The 16,883-nt window shown below is 39.8% G+C and overlaps 1 protein-coding gene across 5 annotated transcripts in view; it reads left to right on the top strand.

Moving 5' to 3' along the window:
• Nucleotides 1-16,883, top strand: part of LOC105475442 (ATP binding cassette subfamily B member 4) — a 70,032-nt gene that overhangs the window by 48,725 nt on the left and 4,424 nt on the right. For 2 of the 5 annotated variants that reach the window (XM_011730662.2, XM_011730667.2), the window contains 8 exons: nt 1,195-1,272; nt 2,631-2,714; nt 3,753-3,956; nt 7,509-7,609; nt 9,206-9,346; nt 11,855-12,011; nt 13,318-13,515; nt 15,069-15,296. In XM_011730662.2, the coding sequence (XP_011728964.2) occupies nt 1,195-1,272; nt 2,631-2,714; nt 3,753-3,956; nt 7,509-7,609; nt 9,206-9,346; nt 11,855-12,011; nt 13,318-13,515; nt 15,069-15,296 (1,191 nt within the window). The remainder of the gene's footprint in view (nt 1-1,194; nt 1,273-2,630; nt 2,715-3,752; nt 3,957-7,508; nt 7,610-9,205; nt 9,347-11,854; nt 12,012-13,317; nt 13,516-15,068; nt 15,297-16,883) is intronic. The other 3 variants (XM_011730663.2, XM_011730664.3, XM_011730666.2) reach the window with 3 other exon arrangements.

Below are 16,883 nucleotides of genomic sequence, written 5' to 3'. Positions count from 1 at the left end.
CATCCCCCTGGCTTAGTAAACAGTTCTGATGTGCACTCCCCCACGTGCCCTCGGCACGGCTACCCCAACACTCACGCTGTGGCTGGAGACACACACATCCCAGAAGTCAGCCCACTTCTGAACATCTGGACTCCTCTCCAGTTTGGATGTGGTAATTAGAAAGAAGGAAATTGTCCCAAAGAGGCTGGAGAAGGAAGAGTACCCTGATTGTTCCCCAATTTGAGTGCAGGTGGAGCTGTGACCAGGCACCAGCATACTCATTTGGATCTTATTTTTAAGGACATCCTTCCTCTACACTGCACGAGCCAAAATGAATTCCTGTGTAGAACTTTGTTACTTCTGTATTTAACTGCTTTACTGGAAGTAGTAGGAACATTCCAACTGAATGTTGTAGTTACACACAGTATCTTTGTCACTGAGATGTTGCCCTTCAAAGTTTTGAAAAATAAACTTATTTAGAATGGTTTAGAAGTCAGGACTGGACACCTTTAAGATTTTTGGTCTTTGATTCTAATGCATACTAATGATTTTGCAGTACATGAATTTGACATGGGAGCTTTGAATTCGTATTTGGTCCTGGACTTTTGTTATTTAAATAGATGATTAACATACAAATAATATAAAATCAATGTGAATATATGCACCTGTGTCAGAATACTAGGAACTGTTACCCACACAGGAAGTGGGTTTGGTCACTTGGTGGGTTTCAATCCAATGACCACATCAAGGAGGATTTAGCAAAGGAATTTTGTAACTTGTCACAAGTGAGGAGCTCACAGGGCATAGTTCCCAAAGCAGTATCTCCCCAAGCTGGAGGCTGGGTCAGGTTTTATAAGCATATGGTAATGAAGTGTGATCTGATTGGATCTTGCAATGAGGTGATGCCAGGAAGCGCCATCTGACAGGATCCTGCCATGGGCTGATGTCAGAGTTCGATCTGATTGAATCCTGCATCCTGCATTGTGGTGTCTGCTTCTTCATTCAGTCCCTGATTCTTGGTTCGGAGCACTTAGGTTCCCGCTATGGTTGCATGTTTGATTCATCTGGGGTTGCTCAGGTTATTAACATGACTTGAGGGTCTGTGGCAACTGTAAAACAACTCATAACTTTGCCACATAAAAGTTGAACAGGATTGGTCTGGTGCAATTACACACATAAAGATCAAAAGAGACCATAGCCTTTTTTCTCAACCAGGGTTTCACGTTTGGGAAAGCTGGCGAGATCCTCACCAGGAGACTACGGTCAATGGCTTTTAAAGCAATGCTAAGACAGGTAGGAGTGTGCGCTGGAGAATGCCTTCTGGTTTTTCACATTTCTTCTGTATTAAGCTTCTTACTGTTCTTATTGCTATGTTGATAGGCATGTTTTCCACCCATGGAATTCATGCAAGGATGGGGCAGAGTCCTGCAAATTGTCCTGGTCCTTCAAGAGCTAAAGACCTCTCATGATTTATTTTTCACAGAAATAGGCTTTGTTTGGGTAGCTTTGGCTTATTCTGTAAATATCTCTCTCCATGTAGACACTATCATTTCAAAGACCTGTATCTCTTTTCTGGATCCTGTGCAGGCCCTGGTGAGTCCATTGAGACTCCAGGATGTCTTTAAACCAAGAAAAAGCTAGTTGGTAGCATTTAATCTCATGTACCACAATCTACCATACTAACTGTAGGTATTCTCAAATGTTAATAATTGTTTTGTTTATTTCTTATTTGAGGTCTATTTTCACATTAATTCATGTGTTGGTTTATTCAAACATTACTTATCATGTACCAGACAGTGTGCTGGTGGCTGGTACTGTACAATCCATTATTTGCTCTCCTGGTAAGTTCACATTCTAGTGCATGACAGAGGAAAATGTGCAAACATGAATTATCTATTTTTATAGAAAATGCCTAAGAGAGGGCCAGAATATTATCCATTCAATTGACAGGAACTGATTACATTTCTTTTCACAAACGGGCACATAGTAGGGAGTATATTCTAATTAAATCTGTTTACAAATCCTATTTCAGTATCTCCTAAACTCTTGCTATGCAGGAAAAATTATTTTATGTGAAGGTAAAAGATGCCATGGATGAGTAGCTTACAATTAAAATCAAGTCTCAGACACGCTTCTTTTTTAACCTGCGGCTAACTGGATATAAGACACACTTTTAAATCAGTGTTTTTTTTTTTAAAAAAAAAAATCAAACAAAAGCTTGGTGAGAAACCAGGGCTTATTTTCTCCTGCCTAGAATCTATCAGAACAAGATGCCCAAGACAGCTCCACCACCCTTTATAAGAGACAACACCATATCAGGGCAGAAGTGTCCATAGTGAAAGACGTGATGGTTGGGTGAATGGAATGCCCACCAGCCTCCCAGCCTTGGGCGGAGCTGGCAAAGAGCATGGCAGCCATCTGGGTGAGCCCTGCTCCCCTAGACCAGAGATGGTCTCCCTGCTACCACAGAGCAGTCAGGAAGCTGGGTTCTGCCAGATTCTGGGGGAGTGTGCTCAGAGCAAGGCCAGGGACTACACTGCATTTGAGGTCTCCCCTAAATTTCCTCAGCCTTGGAGCTTTGGGAGGCTTTGTCTGGTTTTCTTTGCTTGTTTTAATTTTGAACTAATATAAAGGTATATTTTATGCCATAGGACATGAGCTGGTTTGATGACCATAAAAACAGTACTGGTGCACTTTCTACAAGACTTGCCACGGATGCTGCCCAAGTCCAAGGAGTATGTAGACTGCACTCTACTTGGATTTTTTTACAAACATGGTTTTAGATAAGCATATAGCATACCCAGACTTGTTAAGATGCTTCCAGCTAGAAATAGCAGAAAGCTCAAATCAAAACTGCTGTAAACAATAAGCAGAAGATTAAACTTCAGGGTTGGTTGACCCACTGCCCCTCCAGATTTAATCCAGAATCCAGGTTCCCATCATTGGCTTTGGCTTTATCCCAAGGCTGATTCCCTGCAGTCACAGGATGGCTGCTAATAGTAAGTAGAACTACAAGCTTCCTTATTTCCCATCCAGTGAAAGAGAGCACACACCTCTACCTCAACCACCAAACAAAACCCTTTGCTGAAATCTAATTTGGGCTAATTTGGGTCACATGCCCCACCCTGAACCACTAGCTGTCTCCAGGGGACAGTGGTGTTCTGAGTGGCCTACGTCCCCACCCCTGTAGCTGAGGTGGGTTACTTTGCAGCTCACTGCTTCCACACAACAGGAGAAGGAGGAATGGATGCAGAGAGCCGACGGTAATGTCACTACAGCCACCTTTGTTTTCTGAGCAGTGAGCAGTACAACACTAATTCATCCTTATATGTGCTTTGTGGTGGATTGTCTCTTAGGACACGTACCCTTTGTAACAACAGATGGTCTCTGGGAGTGTGTAAATTTCCCTTTTACACTTTTGAAGCAAATGGTCTTTAAAATTACCCAGGTACATTGGAGTTAGTTTCCTCTTTGAACATTGCATCTATGAAAAAATACATGCACCCCCAGTGCCCATCCACAAAGCAGAGAAGTTGATTATTTGGTTGTAGAATGTTGGTTCAGGTGGGCAGGAGAGGAATGAGAGTGTAAAGGCACAATGAAGAAAAGTCTGCAGAGCCTCGTGAGTTAAGCACAGGTGTCGTGGGTTTACTGTAATGAAAGTAAGCCAATGTAGCTCAGGCACAGAACCCACTCATCATTCTGACCAAGAGGCTAAGGCTGGAGCGCATGGATTGGAGCTTAAAACTTTCTCTGTGCTTTTTCTCTTCCAGGCCACAGGAACTAGGTTGGCTTTAATTGCACAGAATATAGCTAACCTTGGAACTGGTATTATCATATCATTTATCTACGGTTGGCAGTTAACCCTATTGCTATTAGCAGTTGTTCCAATTATTGCTGTATCAGGAATTGTTGAAATGAAATTGTTGGCTGGAAATGCCAAAAGAGATAAAAAAGAACTGGAAGCTGCTGGAAAGGTAGGTCAAATAAGGTTTTAATTGGTGTAAGTGTTGTTTTTAGATGTGTTTTATTTGAATTATTTATCATGATATGCAGGCTTTAAAAATTAAATGTGCTCACTACAACTAATAATTGTCAATTGTGTATGAAATATTTTACTGTATTAATGTCTAGAACTTAAATATAAGGTGATTAACATAAAACTTTCAGCCTATAGAAAGCTGTTAACATAGTTATGATAAAGAACTTCTGAATATTCAAAGTGCATTTCATTTTACTTCATATCCCAATGCTACTGTTTGGACAAATGTCGTCCCTGTTTCAGAAACATTCATACAGAAGACTGTAAGTGAATTGTTCAGGGTCAGACATGTGCTGGTATTTAAGAGATCCTCTTCTTCTTGGCTGTGATTTCTATAATTAAGGTGGCAGCCACCAGATGGCAGTAATGCCTCAATTTTGTGGTTCGCACTATAATGGCTCTTGGGCTTAACATTTACTTGAGCCTTACTATGTGCCAGTTATTGTGCTATGTATTTATATGCACCAATTTATTACATTTTCACAATAATCCTATAAGGCAGGCACTATTGTTATCCCAATCTCAGAAATGCAGAACCTGAGATTCAAACAGAAGTTAGAGATTTGGCTGGGATTTAAGTTCAGGTCTAGTTTCAAAGTTCTTATCTCTACTATATGGTCGCTTTATATGTGTTTAAGTGTGTTTAAATCTACACATAAACATTTTATTTACATGTACATGCACTTAAATGTTCAAATGTAGATTATACTCATGAACATTTTAGTCTGATTTATGTTATTATCCTTTATTGAAACATGAGGAAGTGAAGCAGATGATAAATATAAATTGTGATATAGTTTTTATAGCATTGCACTTTACAAAGCCCTTTTATGAACATTACTGCAACTGACCTTCACTAGTTATGAGAAATGGAACAGACAGTATCTCTATAGGGAAGAAGGTGTCAGAGACTAGGTGAGTGACTAGCTTCAGAGGTACCATATTAAGGGGGAAGATTAACATTTGGACCAACCGTGTTCCCACTAAACCAGTTATGTCTGGTGAAATCCTTTCCTGTCCTCTTGTAACCGGCGTCAGCTGCTGCTGTGTGCAGTGTTAGGTGTAATAGTATCTCCAGGTTTCCATCAGAATGCACTCTCCTCATTTTCATCCTGCATCCTCTCCAGGACTTGGAGCTTGCTAGGACAATATGTGGTTCCCAGGAGTTGGGAACCCCTGGGTGTCCAGAGTTCTTGAAGATTCTCTTGGCTGCTGACTGTGGGTACTTTAGGGCATCATTTCCTTTACTTCTGAGCGTCTCAACTAACTGTTGAAGAAACACTGTGTAGCTCTGTTTCCTCCCCTGCCCCTCAATCCTGCTTCTTTCCACATTTCCTATGGGAGAATGGTCAGTTGGATGGAATGAAAATCAACTTTTCTTAGACAAGTTAACATGATAGAAAACATCTTGAATCTAGTTAATAGTCTTAACTCCATTAATTGTTAGAATTTTGTCAGAGTAAAGCAGGTAGAACTGAGCAGTATTGAAACAAAACAAAATCTTGCGTTATTAGCCTTGGTCTTGCTACTCAGTGTGTGAGGCTGGAGAAGATGCCCAACTTCTCTGGTCCTCACGCTGCACTTTAGTAAAATGAGAAATTGTACCAGATACTGTCCCAAGTTCCTTCCAGCTAAAACCCTGTTATTCTAGGGATCAGAGATTGAATAACTCAGACTGGCCAGTTTAATTTTTTTTAGTAGCTACTTTGACCTACTAGGGCTTTTAAAAATACGAAAGATTAAAAAATTTTTAAATGTTAGTATCAGCAGTTCAATCATAGTTCAGTATTGTTTACTCAGCACTTGATTGAGAGTGAGAGTCAGAAAGAAGGTTCTAGAAAAACCCTAAATCACTGTTTATTTAAAAAGAAATGCTCTCATTTACCTGGGTACAGTTTCATCATTGTTAAAGGACAACAGAGTTTGAGGTATTCCCATCCCAATTTTCCAAAAAGGGCTTGGTAGTGAGAGTGTTGGTTGCTGGGCAGGGAGTGGGGAGGGAAGACTGCCTCATAACCGTCTTGATCCAGGCCCTGTCTGGTCACTGAGATTAAGGGCCCTCTGTGCCTGAGCTAACCCGCAAAGCAGTTGACCCATGACTAGAATGTCAAGAGAAGTGTCAAGTCATTACTGGTTTCTCCTTGTGTAAATTACACAGCAGGGGTAGCAGAATAGCATAATGGCTTAGGAACGTGGACTCCACATCAGATAGCCTGGGTTGGAATTCTTGCTTTGCTACTTATTAACTTTAGAACTTAAGGCAATTCAGTTAACTTCTCTGTGCCTCGGTTCTCTCATCTGTGTAAATAGGAATACTATTTACCTTTCAGGGTTGTGACGCTAAATGAGATCATATCGGTGAATGAGGTAATACTTGGACATAGTAAAAGCTCAGTAATTTTTCTCTATTCTCGTAATAGCTATCTGTTATATCTTTATTACAAATGAAAAATCTATGGTTATTTAGTCTCAAGCATCAAATATCTTCGTTTTAGCTCATTACAGAAGCTAAGAACTGAGGTAAAAAAAAAGTCTTAAAGCTGTTAAAAGCCTAAAATTAAGATCTTATGCTCTGTGTGCTGATGGTTTAGATGACTCAACTACAGAACTATGATTTCGACTAAATAGCTAAGTCACAGACTGAACATTTGTCAAGGGTGGTTTGGCTATAAGAATCAGAAAACTTCTCTGGCTGGTTTGGGTAAAAGCGATTTGATGTAAGTACACTTCGAAGTACAGGAAATACAGGCAGTTTGTGTTTAACTGGCTCTTAGAGCCACAGGCTCTAATATCTGAATATTCCTATATACCTATTCCATTCCTCAGATGCTATATATTCAGACCAGCTTCTTACACATACCCAATGTGACATCAGCCTCTGAAGCCACAGGGCCTCGCAGTTCAAACTTGTATCCAGGGCCAGGAAACCAAATCTGATTGACCCAGATTAGTCAGATGTCTGCCTCTGATTTAACCACAGATTTAAAGCATGCTCATGTTGTTTACAATTGGGATCTCCTTCCCATTGTGAGTGGACAGCTTTTATAAGAAGTTATACTCAGGGAGGAAATAATTGGCAGCTCCAATAGGCCCTTAGAAATCACAGCCTAATCCTTTCTTCTAGGACTCTGCCCTGCGAAGAAAGTCAGGCCACAAAGGGGTTGTGACTAAGGCCAGTCATGTAACTGTCTGGTGGCAGGCTGGGAATAGAACCAGACCCTTGGTTCCCAGGTCACAGTTCTTGCCCTAAGCTGATCAGCCTTCCTGGGCATACAAAGACTTGCCTACCATACTTAGCAGAACCAGAAGTACCAGTTTTGTCATAAAGCTAGTCTTGAACATATTATACCTTTTGTTTTTAATGTAAAGAAAATTAAAGCCTATCAAAATAACCTTCAGGGTGCTTTTGACAGAGCCCTAGGGCTTATTTTTCATTATTTCAGAAGTAAAAACACCACTTTTAATGAAGGTCTATTCTGTGTTACAGATTGCAACAGAGGCAATAGAAAATATTAGGACAGTTGTGTCTTTGACCCAGGAAAGAAAATTTGAATCAATGTATGTTGAAAAATTGTACGGACCTTACAGGTAATGAACCATATGATTCCTGCTAAGAACCTAGTGCTTTCCTAAGGCTGAATTATTATCCCTTATAAAAGATAATAAAAGCTCTGCTGCTCCAAACAATGATATGACTATAAGGGTGACCTTTTTTCAATAATTCTATCACTGAAAATAAGTAACTTTTTGATATGACTGGGACACAGAATTATATTTTTTACATCTTATGCAAACAATAAGAATAGGTCTCCAAGAGGTAAAAGATATAGAGAATTGCAGAGTCGTTGGCCATCAGTGCAGGCAACAGAAATAACCTATCTGGGTGACTTAGAACAAACATTCCTTTAAGGAAATGCTCAAATCTTCCTTTGCAGTGTGTAGACTGAACCCAAAGTGAGACTTGCTATTGAGTATGTTCCAGAGGAAAGTATTTCATTTGTTCTCTGAATGAGGACCAGATCCAGCCTACTCTGAAGATAAAGAAACACAGCCTATTTCAGTGGTTTATAGTTGAGCAATTCAAGAAACTACTAATGGCACCATTTGCCACTCATTTCCACCGCAGCCTGATTTTATAAATGAGTGTGTTTTAACACAAACAAAGTTGAACACAACTTAGATTACAATTTTGCAGACTGGAACAGTAGTTCTGAACACTTGCAAATTTGAACAGATATCTTCAAAAGTCTGAATTGATGCCATCTCCTCAGTTATGCACACTTCATATGACACTAAAGAACATGCAGCTACATCTTTGTGTCCATTTGATGTTGGACAATAAACATGTATGCACCATTAATGATAACCTATTTTGAACTTCAAGGAGGGTTAAGGAAGAATAGAAAGCTGAAGCTAATTATGAACTTGGTTATAATTTAAAGATTCAATAGCATCACAAATTGCTCAGTTAAGTTTTGTAACACCATGTTCACAGCACGTAAGTTAAACCATCCAAATTAGTAATACTTTGAATTTTTCCTTTTGCCAAAAATGCCCTCATATTTGAGAGTAACTCAATTATAGTTCTTTTGGAGGATTCAGAAGCCAATAAAGTATAGCATGAGGTCAAATTAGAAACTGTACAAAATAAATTATATACAGGGGCTGGCAGGATCTAGCTTGGGAAAGGACTTCTGGTGTATATCTATGTAAACTTCAGGGACTCAACTTTTGTGAATCTGAAACATGAATTTTAACCTAACAGAGTACAACTAGTTACAGGAAACAACATAATAGTAGTAAATCACATTCAGATAATTCAAACTTAAATTCAGATCCTGACGTTTTAGGCATTTTTGAAACAACAGCTATGCTTACATAATAGGAGTTGAACATTGGAGTCATCAGATATTAATATGTAATAACAGTTATCATTTGAGGAACCGCTATGAACTAGGCACTGAGCTAGACATTTATATGGTTTTTAATTGTCAAAACAATTCTGCATTACAGTGATTATTTCCATTGTATAAATGTTTAGAGAAGTTATCATTTACCCAAACTAATATAACTGGAGGTGGAACTTAAACCTGGTTGGCCAGACTTAGAAGCCGTGCTCTTTCCACTACACAGTGCTAACGGAGGCTGAAGAGATGGTTACGAGTATACTGATTTGCTTTTCAGGAATTCCGTGCAGAAGGCACACATCTATGGAATTACGTTTAGTATCTCACAAGCATTTATGTATTTTTCCTATGCCGGTTGTTTTCGATTTGGTGCGTATCTCATTGTGAATGGACATATGCGCTTCAGAGATGTTATTCTGTAAGTAGTTTTAAAAATATTAAGATTATTCTATAGTAAGGTTTTAGTAGGTTTATGCAAAAGTTTAGAGTAGGAAAAAAACGACTCCTGTGTCCAAAGATGAGGTCAGGGATTTGAATCTACCATCCTGGTGGGCACAGAGATCTGATCTTGTTAATACTCCAAGTGCAGTTTCATTTTGTGGACTACAGTAAAGCTTATGAAAATGATCAGAAAGCACAGTTTTAGTTGCACATATAACCCTGGTCAGGATGATGCAAATTTTCTCATTATGGAATATAGGCAGAAAAAAATCATAATTAGAAAGTTGCTGGTGACCATGGACTCAAAACAGGGTTATATAGCTTACTATTATCTACAACCAAAACATGGCCTGGAAAACGAGATGGGAATACTCGATGGAAGTCTGGCAAAGGCACTCTCTCCCTAACCAGGCCTGAGATGAGATAGCCCTGCCAACATTTGCCTCTCAGCTTCTCCTTTTTCCTTGGTTTCCAAGGCAAACTACTGGTCTGTTTGATGCCTTCTTTTCATAATGTGCTCAGTACATTCCATTAGGCTGCAATCTAGGCTTGAAAGAGGGAAGCCACTCTTTTTAAGATCATTTAGTATGTTTCTGCTCTGGTGGGATGATTTTAAAGCAGTGGTGAACGGCCATTTTTGAAACAGGGTCAAGACAAAAAAGCAAAAGTGTATAAGAGCTAGTATTTTTTTTTTCCTCCAAAATTAAAATTACCATGAAAAAATGTATCTGTATAATCTTTGTATCAGGATCCCAGCAGGAAACAAATGGCACAGCAAATGGGTTAATTGATGAGTTTGCTAAAGGGTCTATTTACAAAGGCCTGGGAAGTGTTAAGGTAAGCAGTACCCAAGAAGGAAGTTAACACCCCAGCAATGCCCAGCTAGAAACTGCTACCACCCTAAGCCTAAAGGCAAGAGGAAGGAAAGGTTGCCGGAACTCAGCATAGGTGCTTTCTGTGGTCTCTGATGGAGGGACAGCAACTGCACAAGCAATCTGACAGGAAAGAAGCCAAAGAAACACATACCCTGGCCTCACTCTTCCAGCCTCCCTATCCTCTGCTGTGCCTTCCATTGGCCAAACCCTGTGAAACCAGAGGACCAGAAAACCTTTTGATTCCGTTCATGACAGTTGGAATCCCCAGACATGGAGTAGGGAGATAGAAGGTAGAGATGGGTAAAAAGTGAGGAGTGATTTTGGGGGACAAATGAACTAGCAGCTGGGGATTACAACTTAGAGTACAGCTATTGTATAAAAAATATTGAGAACGTTTCTGAAAGTTGAAAACCGTTGGAAAGTTACATTAATCCTGCTTCCTTTCTTTTTTAAAATCATTGAAATGTTAAATTATGGAAACCTAGAAGACAGCTTTTTACTCTTTCATGCTAAAACTAAGTAACAGGCAGTACAGGGGAGCTATGCAGCCACATGTGGGTTGTTCATCACTATTTTAAAACTTAGTTTTTGGCGACAAACCTTTTCATCATATTTAAAGGCAAGCCTTACTATACCTCTCATCCCAGCCCCTAGGTACTAAAAACCCATTTTTAATGTCTTAGCTTGAGAAGTTTGGGAGGTGAAAGCTTAAAGTTCTCTATTATTACTAGAGAACTCCCACTCCTTTCTCTGGGATAGTGCTAGTATCGAAAGTAAATTATTTTGTGAAGTTGTAGATCTCAGGATCTTTAGCCCTTCCTAAAAGTTGTCATAATCAATATCCATCCTTTAAAGAGCATATAATTAGAAAATAGAACTTTAGTTTAAGGTAACCTTTTTTTTCAGAGTGCTGTCAATAGTTATTTTAACTTTTATTTTAGGTTCAGGGGTACATATGCAGGTCTGTTAATACAGGCACACTCATGTCGTGGGGGTTTGGTGGTCATCAAACCCAGGTACTAAGCATAATAACTGATAGCATAGTTAATTTAACTGTAAACAAAAAGCTATTTCTAGTAAAGGCTTATTTTCCCTAACAAAAATTCTTTACAGTGATGATGATTATTATTTGTGTGGTAGTATAGAAGAAACCACAAACTGGAAGTCAGTCAGGGCCGGAGCTTTATTAGAAAAAGCTTACTTGGAACTGATCAAGGCCCTTACACACTTTGTGCTTCAATTCCCTCAACTCTATAAAGAGTATAACCAGCAACTAAAATTAGCTGAGCTCACAAATCAGATTCAGTTATAAGCCTCTTCTTGAAAGTAAAAACCTTTGGAAAGTCATAGTAGTCCTAAGAAATTAGGGGCTCCTATGCAAAGGGAAGTCAGAAAGCAAGTCGAGAAAAGGCAAACCCTCACAAAGTGGATCTTGCACCTCTCCTAGATTTATCTTGTTACTAGAATTTTATGGAAATGTATGTCAGGGAGAAAGGGGATGATTAAGGAGTAAAGAGGAAAAATATTGGTAAGCTCTATGCCTTTAGACTTTCAAACATCATGGAGTTAATTATATAATCTAATGTTTGAATTCCTCTCCTTCTGTCTAGGGTGTTTTCTGCAATTGTGTTTGGTGCAGTGGCTCTAGGACATGCCAGTTCATTTGCTCCAGACTATGCTAAAGCTAAGCTGTCTGCAGCCCACTTATTCATGCTGTTTGAAAGACAACCTTTGATTGACAACTACAGTGAAGAGGGGCTGAAGCCTGTAAGTTCTCTGATGCCTGATCAATTTTTCCCTAACACTTGCTGTCTGCTAGATTATAGCTACAGGATAAGTTTGTGATGATTACACCAACATGTGTTTAATTTAATTTGTAATATTTATATAGCTAATATTTGGGCAACTTGACTGGCATTTAAAAACTTTATAGGTGGTTCAAGGATCCTGAAGTTTAGCACATCAAAATAAAAAAAAAGGAAAACCAGATATATTAGAACTGAATACTTTCCACAAAAATTTAGTCATTTCTACATAAAGGTATAATTCTGCCATGTTAACGCAATTAGCAATTTGACTTTAGTCACATTTTATAATGGTTAAGTATAATTGGTAAGAAGGCAGTTCATTCACAATGAGAGTAATAATCCTACGCTTTATTATCTACAAAGGTAACTTAAACTCACATCTGAGTGTTCTTTGTATGAAACAAGATGCTACACATTGTCATATACAAGCAGCTGTGCAGGTAAAGAGACTGGGACTTACACAGTCTTTCCAGGACTTTCCCAGGTATTTCATGTTCTGATAAAATTGCTGTGCCCAGTAAGTGAGATAAAGAAAGTGAACTTGGCCGGGCGCGGTGGCTCAAGCCTGTAATCCCAGCACTTTGGGAGGCCGAGACGGGCGGATCACGAGGTCAGGAGATCGAGACCATCCTGGCGAACACTGTGAAACCCGGTCTCTACTAAAAAATACAAAAAACTAGCCGGGCGAGGTGGCGGGCGCCTGTAGTCCCAGCTACTCGGGAGGCTGAGGCAGGAGAATGGCGTAAACCTGGGAGGCGGAGCTTGCAGTGAGCTGAGATCCGGCCACTGCACTCCAGCCCGGGCTACAGAGTGAGACTCCGTCTGAAAAAAAAAAAAAAAAAAAAAAAAAAAGAAAGTGAACTTAAGAAACTGCCAGGGTTTGCCATCAGGGCTGTCCACTGAAACTTTAGGTAGAAACTGTTGCTAAATTTACAAGTCTTTAGAGCCTTTTGGACACTGGCTTGATTCCAGCTTCAGAATCAGCAGTTGGGAAAGCTAAATCAATATCTTAAAGAAATCAGAAACTGAGTTAGATAACAACTCATGGTAATGACTTTTTGTCTAATCTCACCTGTACCTTTATCTCTCACCTTCATTTCACATCGTAATAACTTGCTATCAATATTAATTGGCACCAGAACTATACCAAATATGAATTTTATATTTCTCTACTACAGTCTTTGGTAAAGTTTCCTTGAAATAATATTTCTTATTCCGATAATTATCAGTCCAATTATAATAGCAACATTTAAACATTTATTCAGGATAAATTTGAAGGAAATATAACATTTAATGAAGTCGTGTTCAACTATCCCACCCGACCAAACGTGCCAGTGCTTCAGGGGCTGAGCCTGGAGGTGAAGAAAGGCCAGACATTGGCCCTGGTGGGCAGCAGTGGCTGTGGGAAGAGCACAGTGGTCCAGCTCCTGGAGCGGTTCTATGACCCCTTGGCGGGGACAGTGGTGAGCACATTTCCTTAGTAACTTGATTGAAGGCTATATTTTAATTGGCCCAACCAATATTGTCATAATGGAAAATATTGGACAAATGTAGACCCAGAATCCTGTTTGATACAATGACCACATTCTATAAACCCCAAACTGGCACCATATCCGAGAAATATATGGGGACAATAGGACAGAATGTCTGGAATTCAGTCTAGTTCAGAAAATACTGAATATAAAGTTAATTTTTACCCTGCCATGGACCTTTCCAGTCAGCCTGACTTTTCTAAGCAAACACTGACTTACTGGCTTATAAAGGTGAACCACAAACTCCTGCCCAAATTCAAAGTTGACTTCCAAAACAAGGTGCTACCTGCTTATTGCCTCCCTACTGCTTTCAGTTTTTCCACCTTCTCTTATCTTGAATTCTAGGCTCTTGAACTTTGACTTTGATCCTCAACCTCCAGCTCTTTCATATTTGGCTTTTGTCATTGATTTTCTAGCATGTAGCCCTCTGGCTCTCTTCCTTGAGTGAAGACCAACTCTTACCAATAATGCTTGTATCTGCCATAACCTTGGGACGGCACCCATGACCAAGCCCTGGGAGCCTGTCCCCATTAGACAGTCACCAAAGTGTTAAGCCTTGTTTCAGTTGTTTTATTAATAGTTGTTAAGCCTAAATCAGCCTTGTGAAGCCTAAATCGGCCTTGTTAAGCCTAATTTAGTTGTTTCTCTCTGGAAATCTTATGCGTTGCTATTATAACTATTCTGCAGGTAACATAGGCAAACTAGTTCACCAAAACTCTGTAAATGTGAAGTGCTGATACTATGGTGGGAATTTTTTTCTTATTGAGATCAAGACTAGCTGGGCTTGTGTCTAGTCCTTTGCCTGTAACCTTTACCTTACAGAAGGCTGTATTTTCAAGTACATATTACAGCACTTCCCTAGGAGCACCATGCCTCCTGCCTATAGCAAGTAAAACAAAAACAAAACCATCACTGCCAGCAAAAATAATTCTCCCACAGACACTGCCCTTTGTAACTTGTCCATTTTCCATTGGATTCTTGTCCTTAGTGCTATCAGAGAGGTGGGGGAAAGTTAAGGCTAGTAGTTTTCAGGGAAAAGAGAGGTAGAGGTAGGACCAGAGTCAACCAACTTTTGGAATCTGGGGGCCATGCTTCTGATCAGCTTTTTCACTGGTATGTGTGGGGGAGGGGAAAATCAAGTCAAGTTGAAGGGTTACGATTATTCTGGGGACAGCAGACCTGAGTGGGACACCTTGATGCAGGCTTCTTTAAGGCAGAGTAGGACACAGATGGCTGGAGGAGGGCAGACAAGGACAAAGCGAAGTGTGAAAAAAGAGGGTCAAATGTGCTACCATTTTGCCAGTTAGACCAAGATAGGGATGGCTTAATCACCATAAAAATCATCATGTTGGCCATGCTGGCCTCAATAGTATAAGTCTTGGAGGGTTGTTGTTTTGCAGCTGCTGATGCCCTCATGCAACAATCCTTCAAATGGACAATCTAGTAACTTTTTAGTTTTTTTCTTTCTTAAACCCTCCTTATAGTTTGTGGACTTTGGTTTTCAGCTTCTCGATGGTCAAGAAGCAAAGAAACTCAATGTCCAGTGGCTCAGAGCTCAACTCGGAATCGTGTCTCAGGAGCCCATCCTATTTGACTGCAGCATTGCCGAGAATATTGCCTATGGAGACAACAGCCGGGTTGTATCACAGGATGAAATTGTGAGTGCAGCCAAAGCTGCCAACATACATCCTTTCATCGAGACGTTACCCCATGTAAGTTAACGGGTAACTTCTTAGCTGGAATCAGAAGAGACTATTTTTTATCCCCCAAACAATTACCAAAGTTATGCCAACAAAATCTTGTAACCAAATATGTTGATTTACTAACATTAACAACTTGGACAAGGCACTTGACTTCAGGATACCAAGCTTCCTTATTTGTAAATGGGAATACATCATGCCTACCTCATACAAATGGAGTGAGAAGCTGAAAACCACCATACTTCAGGTTGCAGACTGGTGATTGAGGGCTGCATTTAGACTGCAGTCATGTTTGATTTAGACCTATGGTACTTTTAAAACAATTATAGTTTTTATTTTGAGATAATTACAGATTTATATGTAGTCGTAAGGAATACAGAGATCTTACGTACCCTTTACCTAGTTTCTGCCAATGACAATATCTTGCAAAGCTGGTATACAGTGTCACAAGCAGGATACTGATATTGATACACTCCACCGATCTTATTCAGACTTACCTTGTAGACTTCCCTTGTTTTACTTGCATTCATTTGCATAAGGATTTAGTTCTGGGCAGCTGTATTGCAGATGTGGATTCATAGATCCACTAATTAAGATACAGAACACTGGTGCGGTGGCTCACACCTGTAATCCCAGCACTTTGGGAGGCCAAGGTGGGTGGATCACGAGGACAGGAGATCGAGACCATCCTGGCCAACATGGTGAGACCCTGTCTCTACTAAAAACACAAAAATTAACCAGGCATGCTGGCGGCTGCCTGTAGTTGCAGCTACTCAGGAAGCTGAGGCAGGAGAATTACTTGAACCTGAGAGACAGAGGTTGCAGTGAGCCGAGATCCCACCATTGCACTCCAGCCTGGGCAACAGAGTGAGACTCTGTCTCAAAAAAAAAAAAAAAAAAAAGATACAGAACATTCCCATCTCCATAAAGATCCCTCATCTTGCCCTTTTAGAGCCATGCATACATCCCTTCCTCCCACCCTCACTCCTCCCAAACTCTGGCAAACACCAATCTGTTCTCTGTTTGTATAATTTTATATCTTAAAAATGTTTTATAAAAATATATACAGTATGTAAACTTTTGGGATATCTTTTGTCATTCAGCTAATTCCCTGAAGTTGTGTGTATTCATAGGCATTGCTTTTTATTACTGAATAGTATTCCACAGTATGGAGGTACCACAGTTTAACCACTCACCTGTTGAAGGATAGCTGGGTTATTTCCTGTTTCTGGCTATTGCAAATAAAGCTGCTATAAATACTTGTATACAGGTTTCTGTATGAATTCAAGTTTTTATTTCTTTGGGATAAAGACCCAGGAGTGGAGTTGTGGAGCAGTATGGCAATTTCATGTTTAGTTTATAAGCCACTGCTCAACTCTCTTCCAGAGTGGCCATCCCATTTTACATTCCTACCAGCAATGTCTAAGTAATGCAGTTTCTCTGAATCTTTGCCAGCATTTACTGTTGTCATTCGTTTTTATTTTTACCATTCTGATAGGAGTGTAGTGATACATCACTGTGGCTTTAATATGCATTTCCCAATGGCAAATTATGTTGAACATAGTTTTTTATATGTTTATTTGCCATCTATATATCCTC

Source organism: Macaca nemestrina, chromosome 4 (assembly GCF_043159975.1).
Source record: "Macaca nemestrina isolate mMacNem1 chromosome 4, mMacNem.hap1, whole genome shotgun sequence".
In the NCBI taxonomy this organism is placed as follows: Eukaryota; Metazoa; Chordata; class Mammalia; order Primates; family Cercopithecidae; genus Macaca; species Macaca nemestrina.
The sequence above is the reverse complement of the archived record's forward strand: the minus strand, read 5'-3'. Positions and strand labels throughout refer to the sequence as shown.